At 44.9% G+C, this 22,505-nt stretch overlaps 1 protein-coding gene across 2 annotated transcripts in view; it reads left to right on the top strand.

The window, feature by feature from the left end:
* LOC144770262 (uncharacterized) overlaps positions 1–22,505 on the top strand; it is an 825,923-nt gene that overhangs the window by 268,168 nt on the left and 535,250 nt on the right. For both annotated transcript variants that reach the window (XM_078654631.1, XM_078654641.1), the window contains one exon: positions 18,822–18,948. In XM_078654631.1, the coding sequence (XP_078510757.1) occupies positions 18,822–18,948 (127 nt within the window). The remainder of the gene's footprint in view (positions 1–18,821; positions 18,949–22,505) is intronic.

Here is a 22,505-nt window from a genome sequence, read left to right on the forward strand (position 1 = left end):
CAAGTTGTGCAATAGTATCTTTTTTCTCCTCTTGCTCGAGAACGGAGTGTCGCCTTCCTCTTCCAAGGCTTCAAGATAGTTGAGGAAGTACCGTTTCCAGTCTTCCCATTTCATCTCCGGTTCACCACTCTTTGTCAGGAATGGCACCAATTGGGTGAGGGACGAAGACTGGACTGCCATCTTGGAAGCACCTCTCTGGAAGGCCTGATTGGGGACTACTCTACTCGGTGGGCTCCCCGGCGTGTGTTGTTCAGACGTGTCCCCTTCGTTTAAGTCACTGCCGCTATCCTCAACCTTTTCTTTCTCTGAGGAACTTGGTAACGCCTGCTGGCTGTTCCCTTTTGTGGGACTTGTCGAGCTGGGCTCCCCTTTGCCTGTCCGCTGCTCCGCCAGGGTGCTGGACACTGCCTCTACAGCTAGGGATAGGATGCACCCTTACAGGCTGTGTCTAGCAAAGGCTTGCTCCCAGACGTATTTTTTTTTTCCCAGCACTGGAGGGTCTCTTTTCTGTAATGATGTCCCTTCCTTGTTTTTTTTTTTTCTCTTTGAATCCAGCACTGCCCAGCAGCAATATGCCCCCTGTCTTACTTCTGGCGCTGGGGCCGTGGTTGGTAATAGCGTTGGAGCGCTAGCGTTTTCGCGCTCTTTCTAATGCCCCTTCTGCTCCTCTGCCACGCTCCGGGTGCTTTCCGAGGCTGCACGGCTTTTCCGCGATGCGTGACGCGTGCGGGGTCTATTCCGCATCACTCGTCGCCATTGTAGAGTTAGAATAATTGCCACACTGACGCGGAAAGGTAGTTGACTCCTTTATTTTCCCGGAGCGCCGGGAGAGAACAACCGCTAACTGCTGCGGTCGGCGCTGATCACCAGATGGCCGCCTTCCGCTTCCCGTCCCCTCATTTCCGTTTCCGGGGACGGGACACTAGACCGTCACCACAAGTCATCAAACTTGATCATGGCCTCTGCATAAACATCACTTTTTTTCTTCCTTTGTCTAGATAGATTGCATCTCCTCAGAAAAGTTCGCAGCCGCTCAGGTTCTAAAGAGTGAATAAAGCGAAGTCATCTTTTTATAGGGCACTAATTCATTACCATCAATTACGTCGATGTGTGTTTGGAAATATTACTTTTGAAACATCCACCCAAGTGGCGTCGCTTTCAGAGAAGTGTAAAAACAAATCTCAGAGAGCATCTTGCACGTGAACCTTATCGGCCATGACAGAAATATTAATGCGAAAGTGTTAGCTAATTTTTCAACCCTCATTAAAAAGATAGCATAATAAAAATAAAATAATGAAAATAGGAATGATTAATAGTAACTGCGTGTTACTCTTCCACGTTCCTTTTAATCATATACAGCCTGATTCATCAATCTCCCGTTTTGCGAGCCCCTAATAGCGATTCATAAGGAATCGCTATTAAGGACTTGCAAAACGGGATTCATGTAGAAATTGCATAAAGAAATGCGATTCCTACACATTCCTTATTTGCGATTAGCAAATTGCTAATCGCAAATAAGGAATAACTCCCCATTCATTCCTATGGGCCTAAAGGCTCATAGGAATGAATGGGGAGTTATTCCTTATTTGCGAATAGCAATTTGCTAATCGCAAATAAGATAGCGATTTCAAGGGTGCCAGGGGTGTCCAAAGGACACCCTGTAGCACCCCTGAAATGTAATCTACATTGGTGTTGCGCACACACATGTCCAAAGGACATGTGTGTGTGTAACATGCAAGTTAGAAAAATGCATTTAAATGCATTTTTCCAAGTTTTCGCTATTTACCACGAGGTTGGACCTCGCGGTAAATAGCGGCCCAAAATTGCGATTTCGGTATTTTAAAATGGTTCATGAATTGCATTTAAGGAATCTCAAATAGAGATTCCTTAAATGCAATTCCTCGTAAATATGCGAATTCTTTAATAGCGAATTTTGCATTTGGGATGAAGAATCCCAAATGCAAAAATTGCACTCGCAAAGGGCCAGATTCTCAGAATCTGGCCCTTTCCGAGCGCAATTAAGCCTGATGAATCAGGCTGATAGTACGTAGACGTTGAGGTACTGAATCTACCCTGAAAAAAACTCTCTGCTGCTACAACAAAATAACTAAGCTCCATTCCAATAGGTTCCCCCACACAAGAGAGGTCTTGAACACCCACCAATCCTGCTTTGTCTTGCTTCCTCAAAGACAGATTTCTGTATTGGTAATTTATGTGGACAGGTATATGATGTAGGTCCCAGGGAGGGGGCTACTTTTGTAACTTTTGGTTTCTTAGCATTACTAAGGTTGCAGCATACTCCGCGCTGATAGAGATAGAAGCATGTGTCATATTTTGGTCTGGCTGGGCTTTGTTTTCTTCCAGCCTTAGCAGGCGCTTGGCTTAGGCACGGAAGGGGCCCGTGTGAATTGTGCTTGAGGATCACCCTTCGCCCAAGAACTCACTGTCCACCACTTCTTAGTAAGCAAGAAAGGCCACTTTATTAAGACAGGTGTGAAACAAACATCTTATCAACATATTTTATTTATTTATTTATTAAACCAAATTCTTTCAGCTTAACTGAGCATCCTTACTAAAGAGTAAACCCCCACCAAGTTACCCCTAACAAACCCAAAAGCAACTAACTCTTGTAACTACCCCCTCCTTTCCTTTACCTGCCCTTTGAGGATGGACCAACCCGCTCCAGGTTGCCCACCCCCCCACTAAAAACCCGCCTATAAAAAGGAAAAAATTCAACCTGTCTTAGCATGGCAATCCTAAAAAACTAAATCAGTACAGAAAGCACTGATGAGGAAAAAAAAAGGGGGGGGCCTAAAGGAAAAAGAGGGAAGGGTGGGTGGGGCAAAAACAAACTCCGCCACCCGCCTCCCGCTGGCACAGCCCTTTCCCGCTCCCAGCTGGCCCTACTTACCGCCTCTGCCCTCGCGCTGACTTGATTGGACACCTGCGTGGCCAGTCCTCGCGCGAACAAGCCCAGGGAGATACCGGCTCGCGCACGGCTCTCCCTGGGTCCCCCCTTGATTCTTTCAGAAACAAAACAAGAGACACAGAGCTAAGTGTTCCTCTTCCCCATACATATTCGTACCCATGTGCTGGTGCTCTTGGAGAGACAGGATGCCAGCAACTGTGAACAAGCATTTGCAATGCAATAGGTCTCGACTTTGCGAAAGTTTGAGCTATTGGCATTGTAAATGACAATGCCTTTTATTTATGTGTTTTGAAAACCTGCAAGCGGTGCATAAACATGCACTTTGTACTTATAGTTGTTGCTTACGAGAAGCAAGGTTGGCAGTAATTGTGCCTCTTTTACTGCCAGCCTTGCTTTTCGTAAGCAAAGCCTATAAGTGCAAAGTGTATGTTTACTCACCGCTTACAGGTTGTCAAAACACATAAATGAAAGGCACTGTCATTTACAATGCAAATAGCTCAAACTCTCACAAAGGCGAGACCTATTGCATTGCAAATGTTTGTTTAGGACTTGAGCCCTGAACTCCAAGGAGTGTCCCTGCGCCAGAGTGGACAGGAGCTTCCAGAAACTTAACAGCTCAAAAGCAAAGGTTCCGCTCTGCAAAACGTAGTGCTACCTTCCCCACCAACAAATCACCTAAACACCTAAACAGCAATCAATCCAACAGGAAAGGTTCTGCTCTGCAAGACGTACTGACAACCTTGAATGAATGAATGAATGAGCAATTTGTATAGTGCAAACTAAGCCCAAGGGCGTCAAGGCGCTGTATACGGACCGCCCACAAGCAACATCGGAAATCATGCTTAGACCTGCCTCTTGGGAAACAACCAGGTCTTAAGGGACTTGCGAAAAACAGAATGTACTTGTTGCTGCGGGAGGGAAACAGGGAGAGAGTTCCACGCCTTGGCAGCTGTCAGCGAGAAAGCTCTCCCCCCCCATCTCAATCTTTTAAACCTCGGAACCACAAGGAGATTGTGGTTTGCTGACCTAAGGTTCCTTGAGGGCGTATATCTTTTAATAATGTCTTTGAGGCCAGATGGGCCCAACCTATAGTATACGTTGTGGGTGAGGCAAAGGGTCTTAAACATAACTCCTTGGTCCACGGGGAGCCAATGCAACAGATTGAGAGAAGATGAGACTGATTGATGCTTAGGAAGGATGTATGATGTTACAACGCATACTTTTACAACGCCTACCTTTACAACGCATAGCGCTTTGGGGTGCTGGATAGTGAATAGTTTAATTTACTGTTCCAACTCCAGCCCCCGTGGATAGTAGGGAAGGTTATTGGATAGTAAATTAACCTATTCCCTATCCTAGAGCGCCCCACAGAGCAATGCGTTGTAATAGTTTGCGTTGTAAAAGTTGTGTTGTAATGGTAGGTCGTTGTAAAAGTTTCATTGTAAAGGTTACATACCGCTTAGGAAGATTCAGAACCAGCCTTGCAGCGGCGTTTTGAACCAGCTGCAGGCGGTGAATCTGACCCTTGTTAATGCCCAAGTAAAAGTAAAGGGCATTACAGTGGTCTAGTCTGGCCCGAATTAAAGCCACAACCACCTTTTTCCGGGCTTCAAATGACAAAAACTGGGATATTTTTCTTATAATACGAATAAACCCGAAACAAGTGAACACAGTCCTTGAAACCTGCAGAGCCATAGAAAGGGAATCATCAATAATGACTCCGAGGTTTTTCCCATGGGGGACAGGGGTAGGAGAGGTACCCAGGGAGTCAGGCCACCACTCACCCGACCAGATGTCCGGGCCTTCCCCGATGATCAGGACTTCCATCTTTTCACCATTCAGTTTAAGATAGTTATGAACCATCCAGGATGAGACTGCTATCGTACAGTCTTTAAAGTTTTGCACGGAGTTCCTGACCTTTTGCGTAATGAATACCATGATCTGGGTGTCATTCGCATAGGATAGCACCTCAAGCCCAAAGGCTTTCACCACCCTTGCCAGCAGGGCCACATAAATGTTGAACAAGGTAGGGCTCAAAGAGGAGCCCTGGGGCAGTCCGCAGGCAAGGGGGAGGGCTCTGAGGAAAAACTCCCCATTCTGACTGATTGGGACTTCTCACTAAAAAAAGAAGCAAGAAGATCCAGTGCCCGGCCCGACTCCTATCTCCTTGAGGCATTCCACCAATCTCTGGGGGGACAGGGTATCGAAAACGGCGGTAAGATCGAGTAAAATCAGGAGAGTGGTATGACCCGCATCCACCTGAACTCGAATATTGTCCAGCACCATTGTAACTGCAGTATCCGTACTGTGGGAGCTTCTAAAACCGTGTTGGGAGTCATCTAAGATCTGATGGTCCCTCAGGTAAGCGCTCAAATGTGAATTGAGGTGAGATTCAAGAATTTTTGCGGGAAGGGGGAGAAGGGAAATAGGACGGAAATTTTTAAGACTAGGAGGATCTAGTGAGGGCTTCTTAAGTATGGGTCTGACCACTGCAGCCTTCCAGATCAGCGGGTAAAGTCCTGAGGATATGGCTAAGTTCAAAACTGTCATGAAGTGGGGGATGAATGCTGCTTTTGCTCTTTTCACGACTTTGAGGGGACAGGGATCCAGGGGGGACCCGGATTTGATTCCTTCAATCAGCAGATTCACAGCCTCAGTCGTAAGCTTAGGGAAAGTGCAAAAACTCCCTGAGGTGATATGGCTGGGACCGCTATTAGGGAGAGTATCTGACATAATATCAGGTATCTAGCTGACATTTTGAGTCTCCAACTGGACATAGATGTCCGCTATCTTAGAGCGGAAAAAGGAGGATAAGCTATCACAGAGTGCCTGTGAAAGTTCCACCTTGTTTGAAATAGAAGGAGCAACAAGAGAGTTGAAGATGTTAAAAAGCTCCTTGGGGGAGGTAAGATCCCTGATGATGATAGAAAAGTATCTTTCCTTTTCCTTCACACCAACAAATCTCCCTTCACACCAAGATAGCCAATCAAGCCAAAAGGAAAGGTACTGCTTTGCAGAAGGTACGATCAACCTCCCCACCAACAAATTACCACTCATGCCTAGACAATAATCAATCTAAAATGAAAGGTTCTGCTCTGCAGAAGGTACTGCCAACCCCCCACCAACAAATCACACTCATGCCACGACAGACAATCAGCCCAAAAGGAAAGATTCTGCTCTGCAGAAGATACCATCAACCTCCCTGCCAACAAATCAACACACATGCTATGACAGCCAATCAACCCAAATAACACCAAAGTAAAAATCTAAATATACAACCTTGTTTCGCTACCTCCTTCTTCTTCAACTCATCCTCCTTTTCAAGGGGCCCAATGACCACTGAGTAAAAGTGTGAGAAAAGTGTCAATGCCTGCCTTAATTCCGCCAACTTGATACAACGTACCATGACAAAAAAGAAATCAAATCCCTGAATGTCAAGTATTCCACAATACAGACATGGTGGTAACAGGCATGGAATTTTAATGCCTTTTCAACCCCGGAGTCACCTCTACAGGCTTCCATCTCAATATCTGGATCTCCGACTTCTACGCCCCCACGTGAAATCGCTCTTTCACTCCTACAAAAGAATATAACAATGCAGTCTTCTGTGATCTCTGCTCTCATCTGCTCATGCCTGTTCCAAATCTCCACATAAACTGCAGCTATCGTGAGGCAGACTCTTTATAGTCCAAAGACCCTGGCTAATCAATGCCTTCTCTGAGCCACCGCATCGAGACTAGCCAGCTCACAGAACTAAATGCAATCTTCATCGTCCTCCTCCCAGCCACTCCCCTTTGGTGCCTCTCAGCCATTTACCTTACGGACACATTTTAACAATTCCATGTATTCATCACAACTGAAGAACTCCTGAAGAAGATTGAGGACCTGACGAAGACTTAGAGCTGAAACATGTCAGCGTTATGTGGTGCTAGCATAGCCTAATGTTCTACAGCTCGTGAGAAGAGAAAGGTCCTATGTGTGCGTAAGGGAAAATATTGCTGAAGAACAAATAAAAATGATGTAGACATTTGGATGGAAAAAAACTACAACAGCGGTGTGTCTGTCTTTTCTCAAGCATACAACGGAGAAAAATAAAACTCATTTAAATGCAGATACGCCTGGGGATAAGTAGCATGAACATTTATTAGTGTGCAGTATGCAAATAGTTTTAGATTATTTGTAAAAGTAGTCTGAGGGCTGCAGCCTGGGGCTTATTCGTTACAGGCTGCTCGTCCTGAATTTTTAGGTCTGTATCCGGTGCCTGCAGAACTTACAAACAAACAGTTGTTTTGTCTTCATATTTCTGGAACTCATTTTCTTGTATGTGTAATGTCAGTGTTTTTCTGGGTTGTTTTTGCATTGCTGTGTGCTTCAGTGTGTCATCTTTCAATTGCGTCATCAGGGCAAAGTGAAACTACAGGGAAGAGAGACCCAGAGGGAGGGGCGTGGGGCAGGGGGTTTAAGAAACACGGTAGGCGTCCTTTATCATGACAAGTGTTTACATACCTGCGGGCAGTATGAACATGTTGAGTGAGACACAGGTTTCTTCGGCCCGTTCGATGCAAAGAGCTTTCTCTGGGGCACAGACGAGGGACAGGTCCATGGAATGAGGGGGAGCTGCAAAACTATGCTAATTCACCACTAGTACTTTTTGCATTCCAGAGTAGCGTGCTGCTTGCAGAAAAGCGCTTCGACCCCTCATCATGGGTAGTAAGCGCTATCTAAATGTAGTTACAATGACATAGTGCGGTGTGTTGGTGGCTTCAAGGAGGCGCTCTGAGCGCGGCCCTCAAAGCCAAGGCTGGGAGCAAAGCGGGAACCATGACAGGGCACTCTGGGGTTACAGTGACAAGGAAAACGGGTTGATCAGCAGTAGATGAATCCTATTTGACTGTGCTCGCTTTAGGAGCTGCAGAACAATCTCCTGTCCAACCACATCAAGGCAAGTGGTGCGAATGATGTGAGGTGAGATGACTTTGGCAATCTATTTGGCCAGCTTGGTTAAAGCGTTTGGTTGCAAGAGGTCAAAGAAGTAAAAATATCCCAAATTGAGAGATTTCATTATGAAAGGGTGTAATGCCAGGAGAGCCTCAGACAGACTCATTGATGCCTAAAGGCAGAGGCTAAAGAACGGTGATGGATCAAACCGAGATCTTTTGACTGGGTGTGAGTGTTTGATTGGTTCAGATGCTCCGTCCATCACCACCCCCTTTTGTACCGCTTTGGCCGCCATAAGTGTGGCAGGGTATGCTCAGACGTGAGTCCCTTGCTCACTTTGCCACTGGATTCAAGCAAGCCGGGCTGAAGACGGCTGGAATGCCAGAAACCGGTCCTCGGAAGCTTGTGTCCGGTCCAGGGAAGGCATGGCTTGACAGTTCGGGCTGGACTGTTCCCATGAAGCACAGGGTCAGACTGATTTGCATATAGCCATGTCGGAACTGGGGTGGCAGAGTTGGCTAAAGAACGGTGATGGATCAAACCCAGATCTTTTGACTGGGTGTGAGTGTTTGATTGGTTCAGATGCTCCGTCCATCACCACCCCCTTTTGTACCGCTTTGGCCGCCATAAGTGTGGCAGGGTATGCTCAGACGTGAGTCCCTTGCTCACTTTGCCACTGGATTCAAGCAAGCCGGGCTGAAGATGGCTGGAATGCCAGAAACCGGTTCTCGGAAGCTTGTTTCCGGTCCAGGGAAGGCATGGCTTGGCAGTTCGGGCTGGACTGTTCCCATGAGGCACAGGGTCAGACTGATTTGCATATAGCCATGTCTGAACTAGGGTGGCAGAGTGGGCTAAAGAACGGTGATGGATCAAACCCAGATCTTTTGACTGGGTGTGAGTGTTTGATTGGTTCAGATGCTCCGTCCATCACCACCCCCTTTTGTACCGCAAAGGCAGAGGCTGGCCCAAGAGATAAGGGAACGTCAATGCACTCAGTAGGATTGACTGGCCAAGTAAGAAATAACTCAGAAGAGCTCAGTGCATGGGAGTGCCAGCGCAGACTCAGCTTACCATAGAAAACCATTTGCATTAAATGAGGCAGGAGTCAAGGAAAAAAGTGAGGAAGACAAGTGCTTGTGGTGGGGATGTGGTGAAGACGCCTAAGATGTGACAGAGTACCATCTTGGTGAGCTATAATCTGTGAAGGACTGCAGCGGTTTATAGCCAATACAGTTGGAGGAGGTGATGATAAGACTGTCGAGTGCTAGTCAGTCAAAGATTTTGGATTCATGAGAAAGGTGAAGACGTCTGAGGGCAAAGACATCTACTAAGCAGTTAGTGGGGATACTAGCCATCGTGAAGCAGGGAGGGTAGTTACTAGCAAGAAGCAAACATATGTAGGGATAATATAGTTGCAGGGAGAGTGATTTAATAGCGTAGGGTTAAAATATTTAGTTGGCCGGAGGAAGCCTGGGCTAAGAAGAGGGTGAGCAGGACTTGTGACGTGATGGTGGCGGAGGTTAGAGGTTAGGGTAAGGAAGCAGAATAGAAGGATGGGAATGGCAGGCAACAAGAATGGACATGAATGCTCATGATTAACTTTTTGAAGAGAATGAGGTTACAAAGTGATTGCTAGAAGCGGAGATTGTGTACGGGACTGCATAAGGAGCATGTGGAGGGTCCTAGTAGCAGAAATTGGTATGCAGAGAGATCAGATCAGAGTTTGGATAGCGGATTTGGTTCCTATTCCATTAAAGCTGTAGTGAAGGTGTTCAGTTGTGTACGTGCGTGTTGCAAAATCCAGGTACACGGTTTAGTGAGTATAAAATCAGCATACTCCTGTATGCAAAATACACACAGACTGAAGCTACATACTTTTAGCTTAGGCAGCAAAGTGATGCAAGCTGCTGATAAAAGCATGTCGATTAAAATCAAAGTACAACCACGTTTTGGGCATTCGACTTCTTTTGGTTTCTGGTGCCTCTGTTGAACAGCATACAAATAGCAAATGCAGCAAAAATAATGCATGCATTCATTAAAGGGGCATAATGCAGACCCTTGCGGAGTAGGGGTGCCACAACCCCTCAGGGGACTCCCATTCAGCCCGAAGCCATTGAATATTTGAGATATGGGTGACTCGGGGGCCTTCATGACATTCTGCAGGCGGCGTGGGAACTTCATTTCGTATAACTTTATTGGGGCTTCCGAATTGTTTTTTTTAAAATCTGTTTTAGGACAAGACGTGCAAGCTCCTCATTTGGGGCCTCATTTATGAAAAGTAATGCATCGACGCGTGAAAACAGCGATGCGTCACTTTTCATTGCGCCCTCCTTGCGACACCAATGATGCGTCATATTTTCAGTATGACGCATCATGTCGCAAGGAGTTACAGATACGTCAGTATTTCTGACGTATCTGTAGGCGCAAAAGTGACGCATTGCTGGAGTGTGTCACAAAAGTGACGCAACTCCAGCAATGTGTCCTTTTACATGGGGCAAGCCCCATGTGAAAGGGCCTGCGTCAGTCTTACGCCTGCTGTGAGGCAGGCGTGAGATTTTGACGCATTTGAATCCTAGAAGTGGCGCAGTGAAATCTCATAGATTTCACTGCATCACTTCCATGACCCTTTCTTGCGTCAATACGCCCCCCTTGCATACATTATACCAGGTGCAGGTATAATGTGGCGCAGGGGTTTACAAAGTGACGCATCTACCTAGATGCGTCATTTTGTAAATATGGCGAAACAAGGTGCATTTTTTATGCCACTGGTGCGTCACAAAAAGTGGCACACTGGCGGCGTAAAAGTGAGGCACAGCCTCACAAATGAGGCCCCCGGTTTTTAAGATAAACGAGGCAGAGACGATTTAGTTCTTTACACTCAGACACAAGGGCCTGTGACATAACTGGGTCCACACCGGCAGTTCCTGGACTGCTGCCTGATTTTGCGTTGCTCTTTCGCAGGGATAATCATTACTATAAGTGTTATCTCTGAAGCAACTGTTCCCACGGGCAAGCAGCACTGCATTCAGTTAACTCTTGCTTTTAACTGGGAGTAAATGGAAACGGACTACTGTCACACTGATTAATGCTTCTTAATTAAAATTTAAAAACTATTAATCGGGGGCGCTAATTGCTTGTGCTTTTTTTTGAGGTACATATACGATCGTTAAGTGGTGAGTCCTGGATAATGTTTGCACTTTTTTGTCACATTTAAACAGCAGTTTTACTACTATGCTACTACTATGCTGGTTCCGATGGATGCATGTGCGGGCCACTCAAAGTGAATTAATAACCACAACCAAAATTTGGCAATATTGGTTTGAGAATACAGATAAACAATATAGCAAGTAAGCCACGTCTGTATCTAGAAACGGATAAAACACACGCACCCCCCTCAGTAGCTGAGTAGATGGCACATTCCGTGAGTTTGAAAAACAAACTGAGGGGAAGCGCCAGAACATCAAAACTGACTACTGTAAATAAATATGGAGGTGAGACGATCTTTATTTCAGAAATACAGGTAAGGGGCAGGAAATAAAGAGGCTGAAGTTCGGCAAGCACTTGTGTAATTACTCGGCTCTCCGCATAAAATGACAGGTCTATAGGCGTTCTTCTACACCTAAATAGCGCTCATTAGATCGACCTGGTAAAAATAAAGAGCGAGGCCAGTATTGCAGGTACACAACGGGTCAGTGCAAGGTTCTCGAAGTAATTCTTTAAAAATGCATGCACGCAGACGTCGCCTATGTAGACTACTACAGAGAGAACTGCACAGATCACTTGCCATCTCAAGAGCTGCTGCCCTGTGCAGTGACAGTCTGTCCTGCGCTGCAAGTTTCATGGCAGCGTGGGAACACTGGTTAGTATCACTCCGACCCCCCTCACCCTTCCCAACTTCACAAAAACAGGCCGACACCTATCTTGAGCAGTGGCTGGGGCCCTCCGCTTCTTTAGACTGGCATTTTGGTGCTAACGAGCGGTGACCACAGGTTTGGTGCCGGCAACAGCATTGGGGGTGGGGTTTGCTTTTCTGGAGGTTACAGCACAACTACTTAGTTTTAAGGGCCCGGGACTGGTTTTGGCACCACTTTGCAATGTAGGACTCACTCCAGTGTTGGTAACAAGATGTGATGAAGTCTTTGTTTTCCCTGAGACTTCTAACAGGAGGCAATCTCAAATCAAGCCCTTGGAGAAACATGGCCAGCAGGATGTAGAAAGCAGAGTCCAGTCCCTTCACTCCCAGGACAGAAGCAGCAAGCAGCAGGCCAGCACAACAAAAGAACAAGAAGAGTGCCAGTCCCTCCTACATCATTCAGCTGAATGTTCTTTAGTCCAGAAGTGTTCTAAAGTTATGATGTCACAGCTCTAGTACATATACCAGTTTCTGCCTTTGAAGTAGGTAAACTTCAAAGGAAAGCCTCTGTAGTGCAGAAGACCCCGCCTTTCCCTGCCCTGGCTCCAGACACACTACAGGGGGATAGAGACATCTTTGTGTGAGGAGCGCCACAGCCCTATTCAGGTGTCAGTGACACCTCCTCTCACTCCTCTAGTTTAGGAAGGATCATCAGACTAATGATGGGCCATCAGGATATGAAAGGCACATCTCAGCTCCCTTTGTGTGACTGTCTAGTGGGAATGCACAGGAACCTAACTGTAAACCAACCCAAACGTGGATTTCACAGACAAGCACAGGCACAAAATGGTTGAGTAAGGAAATGCTCACTTTTTGAAAGTTCCATTTTCAAACACACCATTTAAAAACCAACTTCACCAAAATATGTATTTTTAATTTATGAGTTCAGAGACCCCAAATTCCAAATTTATATCTGCCCCATGTTACCTTATGAGAGAGATGGTACTTGCAATAGTGAAAAACAAAATTAGCAGTATTTTACCATTAGGACATGTAAAACACACCAGTACAGGTCCTACCTTTTAAATACACTGCATCCTGCCCATGGGGCTACCTTGAGTCTCCCTTAGGGGTACCTTACATGTAGTAAAAGGGAAGGTTTGGGCCTGTCAAATTGATGCACTTGCCAGGCGGAAATGGCAGTTTGACATTGCTCACACAGACACTGCAGTGGCAGGTCTCAGACATGTTTGTAGGGCTACTCATGTGGGTGGCACAATCAGTGCTGCAGGCCCACTATTAGCATTTGAATTACAGGGGCCAGGGCACACCGGGTGCACTTTACTAGGGACTTACTTGTAAATCAAATATGCCAACCATGGATAACCCAACCACCAATGCAATTTACACAGGGATCACTTGCACTTTAGCACTGGTCAGCAGTGGTAAAGTACCCAGAATTCTAAAACCCGTAAAAACTAAGTCAGGAAAATACATGAAAAAGGTAAAGAGTCTGGGGATAACCCTACAAAAAGGGCCAACAGATTGCACATTTTGAGGTGTAAAAGGACTGCTCCTTCATTAACAGACCATCGGTAATTGCCATATGGAACCCACAGTGGCTAACATTGTGGTTTGGGGCAGCACAGAGGAGGGTGTATATCACTCAATGAAGGGCTCCATTTTGGAACTCCTAGTTAATATCTTGAGCCAGGCTAGTCTAGATTTATATTTGAGGTGCCAACCAATGCTCTTCTTTCATGGTGTTGACCAATGTGCACTGGGCCTGATATATCCTCTAAGCGATCATCTAGTCACTCATTGCTGTTCTGAACAGACCAGAGGTGCACCTGTGTGAAGCTCTTTTTCTAGTAGTTCATTTTTAAGGGATAGTCCATTAGTATGGTCAGACCATGTTTTAAAAGGGGTTGGAGGTTTCTATGGGTTCCGTGGCAAGTTTGCTACATATGTCTTGACTGTAGATAAGGATTTACATGATCCTTAGTCATTCATGCCTCCGGCAAACTATCTCCTTCAAACATAAGTAATGAATTGGAAGAAATCCAGAATTTATTTTTCTTGCTTACACTTTCCAGGTATATCTGCAAAATGCGAGTATTGAAATGAGTAAGAGGAGCAATAGAGTGTAAGAAATTGGTTTTTTTGGTTGAGGCGTGTCGAAGCCCCCTTCAGGCAACAACTGCAATCCTTTTTAGGGTGAACCACAAAAGTCACTAAATGATCCTATATATCACACTCTGGTAGCTTGGCACAAAACAGTTAGGCTTATCTTAGGGGTAGAGTGTAAAGTATTTATGCAGCACACAAACAGTAATATAGTGAAAACACAACACAAGAAAAATCCCAAACTATTTTACAATAGAATAATTTTGGATAGATAGCATTATTCCAGAATGACAAAAATCCAATCAGTAGAACCAGAGATATTCAATTAAAAATGTTCAAGTAGATATAGTGCTTAAAAGCACAAAGGGCCACTCACATTCATCTTGTCATTACTAGACCAGGGGAAAGTCACAAGTTTAAACGGACAGCGATGGAGTGTAGGCTGGATCCAGGATTCAGGTTATTCCCACTGAAAAAGTTGCTTGCACAAAGTACTGCATGGAGAGTTACGTTCATGGTGGAGGAGGCCATGGGGTGCATGGAGAGCATCGTGGATGGTTGTCACAGTAGCTCAAGAGCCAGTTGTGAGTCACAAGTGTTCGTTGCTAGAGCTTTGCGTTTGCGGTTAGTGCAAGGTGTCATTGCTATAGTGCAAATGTTGTGCTGCTGGTTGTCACTGGAGATTGCTGTAGCTCTAAGAGTTGGGTTCACCACAGCTCCATGTTGACGGTCAGTTCAGATGGCAGAGTCTTGGCATCAACGGGCCAATACATGGTTACAGAGACAAAACTTCAGGATTTCACCTTTCTTCACAGGAGGAGTTCAATTGATGCCCAAACAGGGTCCAGGACCTGGGGATGCACCTCTTGGGGATCAGGAACTCACACCAGAAGAGGCCTGCAGTCCTTCTGCATTGTCAACAGGAGCGCACTCAAGAGTGGCTCTTGATACTCAATATTTATTCCTGGTACCAGTCTTTGAAGTGGTGGGAAATCCAGACACTATCCCCGTATCTGGTTCTGGAAAGTTCTCTGCGTCCCCTGTCAAGGCTCCAAGAAGTCTGAGGTTACAAAAGATTAGTGTCTGGTTCGTTTGTGTTTGCTACAGAGAAGCTCTTTAAAGTGTAAGGGGGACGAGGCACAGCTCCACTACTCGCCATCCTGTCAAGATAGCCCATCCTGTCCACACGTAGTCCCTTTGTGTTGCTATCTTGAAGGAATACACAAGCTCTAAGAGTGGAGCCAGTAGAGCCATTACCAGTCATGTCGCCCAGGACAGAGGCAGGAGGCATAAATGATTAGGGCAAGCAAATGCCATCTTTCTAAAAGTGGCGTTTTCAGAATTGTGGCATAAAATCAGACTTTACCATTAAAGAGAATTTTAAAATATAATTCATTTGACTGTAAACACATCACATTTAAATGTAATTGGGTAACCCAATGTTAGTCAACGGGAGAGACATACCTTACAGTAGTGAAAAATGACTTTAGGAGTTTCTTCACTACGAGGACATGTACAACTTGAACACACATGCCCTGATTTTTAATTAACATGCACCCTGCCTTATGAGAGTTTAGGGCCTACCTTAGGGGTGACATAAGTATTAAAATGGAATGTTTAGGGCTGGCAAATGGTTTACTTTGCGAGGTCAAAATGGCAATTTAAAACAGCAGAGGCTCACGGGCAGGCCTGAGGCATGTTAAGCAGCTACTACAGTGGGCGGCACAATGAGCTGCAGGTCCACTAGTGGCATTAAATTTACAGGTCCCAGGTGCATTTAGTACCATTTACTAAGGATGTACAAGTGATCTAAATGTGCTAATTGTGTGTAGGAAAATTTTACCATGTTCTAGGGAGAGAGACAAATCACTTTACCACTGGTTAGCAGTGGAAAAGTGCACAGGATCCTAATGCCAACAAAATGTTTTTCAGCAACAGAAGGCAATAATCTATGGGTCACCCTGCAAACAGGGCCAGGTACAACAGGACTTAATGTCCTAATATTCTAACTGTCATCCTTTTTATTTCACATTTTACTCTAAACCTCCTGTCTGTTTTTTCTGGGACCTGGTTGACAAAGGAGGATCCATTAAAATTGCTATTTGTTGGACAGAAGCAGGAGAACTATCTAAACATGTAAATACACGTCGATATGTAGGTAATGGGACAGAAAAATGTTGAATTATAGATGAACAGTGAAAAGAATTCAAAAGTTTATTAGTCTTATTTTGAGTGTAACAGTATTTGGGAGACTGTGAATTTCTGTTGACAAGAGATGTGAAACAAACCTTGGTACCGACTAGCCCAGTGATGTGATATTTTACCGTCCTACGTCTTAGGACATAGGCGCAAATGTATTTTTTTTTTTAAATCTGTTCACAATTCCAAACATTTCCTCTTTTAATGAGCCTACCCTCGTGAGAAAATGTGCTTAAAATGCATGTAATTTTTAGCTCTCCTTACAGACAGCATTAGCTCATGTCATCAGCTCTTCAAAAACAGTAGGATCAAAGAAACGCAGACAGAGAGAGGGATTTGGGCTAGCCCCCTTTACTCACTGGAGTTCATGTTTTTTTGTTGTTTTGACATTGACAGATAGTGCTGTGGGCATGGACATTTTGTGGATATTTCTTTCGTCATGTGTTCTTATTAGGCTTTATCGATAGGGCTTCAAGTAGCCCTTTTGTTAGACTGTAGATAGCCGATGTGTGCTTGTTCGTGTATTTACGTTGCTGACATGAGAGCATAACAATTACTGGTTGATTGCTTCTTTTGTGTAGGCAATGTGATTCTTTGCATGCCTTAGCCTTTCATATGATCAAAGTGCTATTTACAAATAGCCTTTGCTCGTTCTTTTGTTTAACGTTGCTATCATGGTAAAATGGTTCTGGATTAACAACTTTTTTGTACACAAACTAATAAGAATGCTACAATAATACAGCCTCTATGATAAAAGTATCTATTGTGCAGGAAGTTGCTCTGTATACTTTTTCGGTTCAATAGGTCAGTGCAGGAAATTAGGGGATTGCAGCTGGGCCCCAGATTTTGTAGCCATTATTGAGCCAAATCCGGATTTGTCCAAGCGAAATATGCTGAATTTGTCCTGGTGTAAATGCTGACTTTGGAACATATTGTTATTGTTAGGTAGTTTTATATAGCGCGCAGCTGCCTCAGTGAAGGGGCGTCCCGGCGCTTGCAGCAGTGCCAATAGAAAGCAAGGTCTAGATCATATGGAATAGGTAGGTCTTGATGGCCTTACGGAAGGACAGCAGGCAATCTAACCGCCGAATCTGAACAGGGAGTTAGTTCCATAATTTAGAGACAAGAAATCGAAATGACCGGTCCCCCGTTCTGAGGCGCTTCACATGGGGGACCGCTGCAAGAGATTGCTCTGCCGAGTGTAGCTGGCGAGTAGGGACTTTATATGATTTCTATTCTGAGCAGCACACTGCAGACAGTGAGGGCCCAAAACAAAGGCCTAATATAAATGGCCATCAGGCCTCTTTTGGTTTGAGTAGCATCCTAGCTGGGACTTAACTGGAGTCTAACATCTAGATGCTAATGTAATGGAGGGGAACAAAATCACACAGCTTGTTATGACTATAAAGGTACTTCACAGAAGGTATGATTTGGAAGCAGGTTTTTGACTTTGTTCAATCTCTGTATATTAGCGATAGGCATGCACAGTAAGAATATCAGATGTATCTATACCAGTAAATACATACATTACGATTTAAATCGCACATACCCATTTGTTTTGTTTATTTAATTCTTAATAGCACTACTCATTCCAAATATAGTAAGAGCACTTTGCATCACAGATACCCATTATGAAGAGACAATAAATCATGCCAGTCATCAATTTGCAGGAAATATTACATAAGACAATGAGAGTTACAAGGTGTAGCAGTCATATCTAGTCCATACTGGTAAGCATTATATATTGAGAGTGCATGGTCAGTAAAAACACAAAGTCAGGATTTAAAATGTCATGCAATAGTTGGAGTTGTCATTACTAATAAAACTTAAAAAATACACAAATTAGGCTTTTTTAGCAGTCTTAGAAAAGAGGCAGATGGAGAAAAATACATTAAGGTTTTAAACCCATGCCTTGCCGTTTGCATGTTGCTCTTTCATGCTGGTTCATAGCTCACTGCACTACATTGAAGGACTGCAAGTAACAAAAGTATCACTGTTAAAATCAGTTTCCCACTTATCTATCTAAATGAAATAAAAATATGTGGTCGGCATGACAGACGAGTTGGTTTACAACAGACCCATTAACCCTCAATGCTATTTTGTAGACCAAAACTGTGACTAGACAGAAGACCAGCTGGTGGGATAGCCACCAGAGTTATCATAATACTAGTATTAGCCTTTGAATATTGCAGAGCTCACAAAGATTTCTGCAGCAGGTGCTTTAACCTCATAAAATATTTTAAAACACAGTTTTTTGTGACCAATTAAGTAAGCCAGAACAGAATTACTGTAACGCTTTTCATAGTTTCCAATTTCTTTGTGACATAGTTAAAAAAAGTAAATGTATAACTTGACTAAAAGACTCTGCTTTTCGTGACTCTCCCCCTCCTGACTCCACCCCTTTCCACTGCTACGCCTTGACACATTTATTTTTCTATTTCCAGCACTGCACCAAGTACAACGTAAACTTCCTCTTCTGGCTCATGTTTTTATAACACCCTTCTTTGAGGGTGCAGTTTAACTCTGTTGAGGCATTCCGGCCAGCACAGGGGCAGCAGACACATGGTACGGCTTTGGGCAGACTAATAGATTGTTTGGTTCATAAACTGCATCACACTGGACTCTCTCTCTCTCTCTCTCTCTCTCTCTCTCTTTATATATATATATATATATATATATATATATATATATATATATACATATATAATTCTCATATGTACATATCTGGTTAAGAATCTGTTTCTCCATCTAACATTATCTCTATTATTTCAACAGGATTGTTACGCTGGCCAGTTTGAACATGTTGCTCAGATGAATGTATTTCAAGACCAACTCTTACCTTTTAAGATTCCTGTAAAGCTGTTTTACACGAAAAGCACATCTGAAGACGCGAACTGTTCAGGTAATGGACAGAATCCTTGCTAACTTCCTTGCAAATAAACCATTTGGCCAAATATGTGCTCTTTCAGTCCTGCTTTATTTGAACTAGGTTGACTTTTCTACATTCAATTTGAGTCAGTCTACTTACACAGATTAATGTGGCATCTATTGCTTTAAATCTCAGTGTGGTACACCACTTTACACCCTTTAAAGACAGTGCTATTTTGGGTATTTGCAAGTGAAGGTGAAGCCACAATGTCGCCGATACACATAAATCTCGCACACTCTTGATTCCTCGGTCGTCATCTTGGCCTGCTCACCCTCCCCCCGCCGTTCCTTCTCCACAGCCGTGGCATTGATGTGTTGCTGTACTCTGCAGCTAACTGTTGCTAAGGGATAAAGCTCTGAGGTCCGTATTATATGGCAGGGGCAATGCAATTTGCAAATTGCCTGTGCAGTCAACCAGACCATTTCATTAAGCCTCAGCAAATTATAACCAAGAATGTATATCATTTTGTAGAGGACGAATACAAAACAGCAGGAACTCTGCAACCTTCATATAAGGGTAGGCAGACATGGAAACAACATGCTTCGTAATGTGTGGTGCACCGAGCATTTGAAGATTACTTTGTAGAATAATGAAAAACATTTATACAAGAGACCAGACCATTTTGAAGAAAAAGCAAAAATGCCAACGTGCATGGTGGTTTTTAAAAATCAGAAGCCACCTACTCTGCTAAGAAGTCCAGAATCTGATATTGTAAGAAAGTGAAGTTATGAAGTTAGAGGCAGAAGAAGAATGCAAGATTGCAGGAGTCACAGCACAGATGTACTGTCATTTTAATATAATTATTCTGCAGAAGAAAAGCCACAGAAAGTAAGTTCTATTTTTCAATATTTCATCCAAAGAAACTCACCAAGTGGATCTATTAATCTTGTGGCAGACGTGGAAATATTAAAGTGCCTGCAAAGCTAAAAGGTCTCACTTTCCAATGCTTGTTAGCTGATAGTATTGGCTTTGCCAGAGATTGCGTTGAAAGCATTGGCAAAGTCAAATTCAGCCTCTAGCCTTCTTGGAATGGTATCTTATATATTCCCAAGATGGCCGTTATTTTGCGTCGCCTGTCTCTAGGCAAGACCCAAAGAGTGCAGCCAAAGGTATTTTCAGCCGCGGTCTGTAGCGGGAGTACCTGCCCGGCGGTGAGTGGGGAGAGGGAGGGGCAGGGTAGGGGGTAAGAAACTATGGATTACGGAGGTTTACAGGTGAGAACAAATATAAATAAATAAAACAAATTTCGTTGTGCGCACTGCATCGCATTTGGGGATGCAGTGCACGCAACGAAATTCGATGTTATTAATTTATATGTTTACTTACCTGTAAACCTCCATAATCCATAGTTTCCTAACCCCCACCCTGACCCTCTCCATGTCACCGCCCTGCAGGTACTCCCACTACCGACCGCGGCTGGGTATCTTTGTGACAGATTGAAATATTTGTAGGAGCACACAAGGCAATACAGTGGTCAGAGCTCAATTTTTGTAGGAGCACACAAGGCAATACAGTGGTCAGAGCTCAATCACAATGGAGTTCATCTTGCAGATATGCATGCCTAGACCCCTTAACCCCTTCTATGCTGATGACGGAACCACTCCGTCACCAGCCACGGGTGGGCTGTGCTAATGACGGAGTGGTTCCGTCACGGCCCAGCCAATGCGCGGCGTTGATTTCGCGCTTGTGCGGCGCCATTTATTAGGCGGTCGGGGCTGTGACGGAACCACTCCATCAATAGCACAGCCCACCCGTGGCTGGTGACGGAGTGGTTCCATCACCAGCATGTCGGCGCCGCGTGGGCCCCCCTCCCCCCCAGCGCCGCGGCGGAATTACCACCGCGGCCAAGGGGTTAAATCGCATTCAAGTTTGCATTTGAGAGAAGTATTGTACTTTCAGGGAATTTACACTTAAATGTGTTTTACCCCTAACTAGAGAGTTGTGTGTTATTCAGAACTGTGAAAACACTTTGCTCAAAATTATCTCATATGCGAGTGCACAAGACTGGTCTTAGTTCAACTTTCAGTACCAGATTTACTGACATTTTGCATCATGGTTGCACTTCTTTTGTAGTGTATCCATGACACAAAATGATAGCAAATATTAACAAAGTCATGCAAGGCATGATTTGTGCATCCTTCTGTGACTTTATTAAAAAAAAGTAACTCAATGTAGCTGTTAAAGGTCCCTCGGAGAAGCAGAGAAGCGGCTACATAGCACTGCTAAGGATCGCGCGCTCGCGCTCTTGACGCAAATTTTAATACTCCTGTTTTGTGCTTCTACTTTGGCTTATAATTTTTATTTTACCTTGTTTTTAAATTACGTCGCTTTCTGGCCCCTCACTCTCACGTTAAAAAACTGACAAAAGCACCGCTACTTTGGCGGGTCCGGTTTTGGGGTGGTGAGGGAGCGCCATATTTGTTCAGGCAGCTGAAGCCAGACGCCGCCATATTGCTGCGGGTCTTGGCGCCTGGAATTGGAGGTTACGCCGGCCTACTTAAGGCGGAACCGAGCCCGGGGTCAACCTGGTAAAGGTCCCTCGGAGAAGCGGCTACATAGCACTGCTAAGGATCGCGCGCTCGCGCTCTTGACGCGAATTTTAATACTCCTGTTTTGTGCTTCTACTTTGGCTTATAATTTTTATTTTACCTTGTTTTTAAATTACGTCGCTTTCTGGCCCCTCACTCTCACGTTAAAAAACTGACAAAAGCACCGCTACTTTGGCGGGTCCGGTTTTGGGGTGGTGAGGGAGCGCCATATTTGTTCAGGCAGATGAAGCCAGACGCCGCCATATTGCTGCGGGTCTTGGCGCCTGGAATTGGAGGTTACGCCGGCCTACTTAAGGCGGAACCGAGCCCGGGGTCAGCCTGGTAAAGGTCCCTCGGAGAAGCGGCTACATAGCACTGCTAAGGATCGCGCGCTCGCGCTCTTGACGCGAATTTTAATACTCCTGTTTTGTGCTTCTACTTTGGCTTATAATTTTTATTTTACCTTGTTTTTAAATTACGTCGCTTTCTGGCCCCTCACTCTCACGTTAAAAAACTGACAAAAGCACCGCTACTTTGGCGGGTCCGGTTTTGGGGTGGTGAGGGAGCGCCATATTTGTTCAGGCAGCTGAAGCCAGACGCCGCCATATTGCTGCGGGTCTTGGCGCCTGGAATTGGAGGTTACGCCGGCCTACTTAAAGCTCCACCCTTCCCAACGCGCAGCGGTGACGCGCAGGGTGGCGCCCTCACTGCGCCTGAGTCGTGCCAGAGTCCTGCCCGTCTGCGCCCGTCAGCGTTCCGGCAGCGGATGGGTCAGGACGGCCAGCTGGCTTTTATTGTTTTAGGCACACTACTCCTATTTTCCCAGGTCATGATGCTTTCATACACATCAGAGACTCTTTTAAATCTACGTCCCCCTGTGGGGCGCTGTCACTATATTTTCCCTGGCAGTCGTGCCTTGAGGAAAGGCTGCACAGACTGCGGCTGGCGTCTTTCCAAGCAGGAGAAACCGATATTGATTAGCCAACCTGCTCCAGTCGTTTG

Source organism: Lissotriton helveticus, chromosome 1_1 (genome assembly GCF_964261635.1).
Source record: "Lissotriton helveticus chromosome 1_1, aLisHel1.1, whole genome shotgun sequence".
NCBI lineage: Eukaryota > Metazoa > Chordata > Amphibia > Caudata > Salamandridae > Lissotriton > Lissotriton helveticus.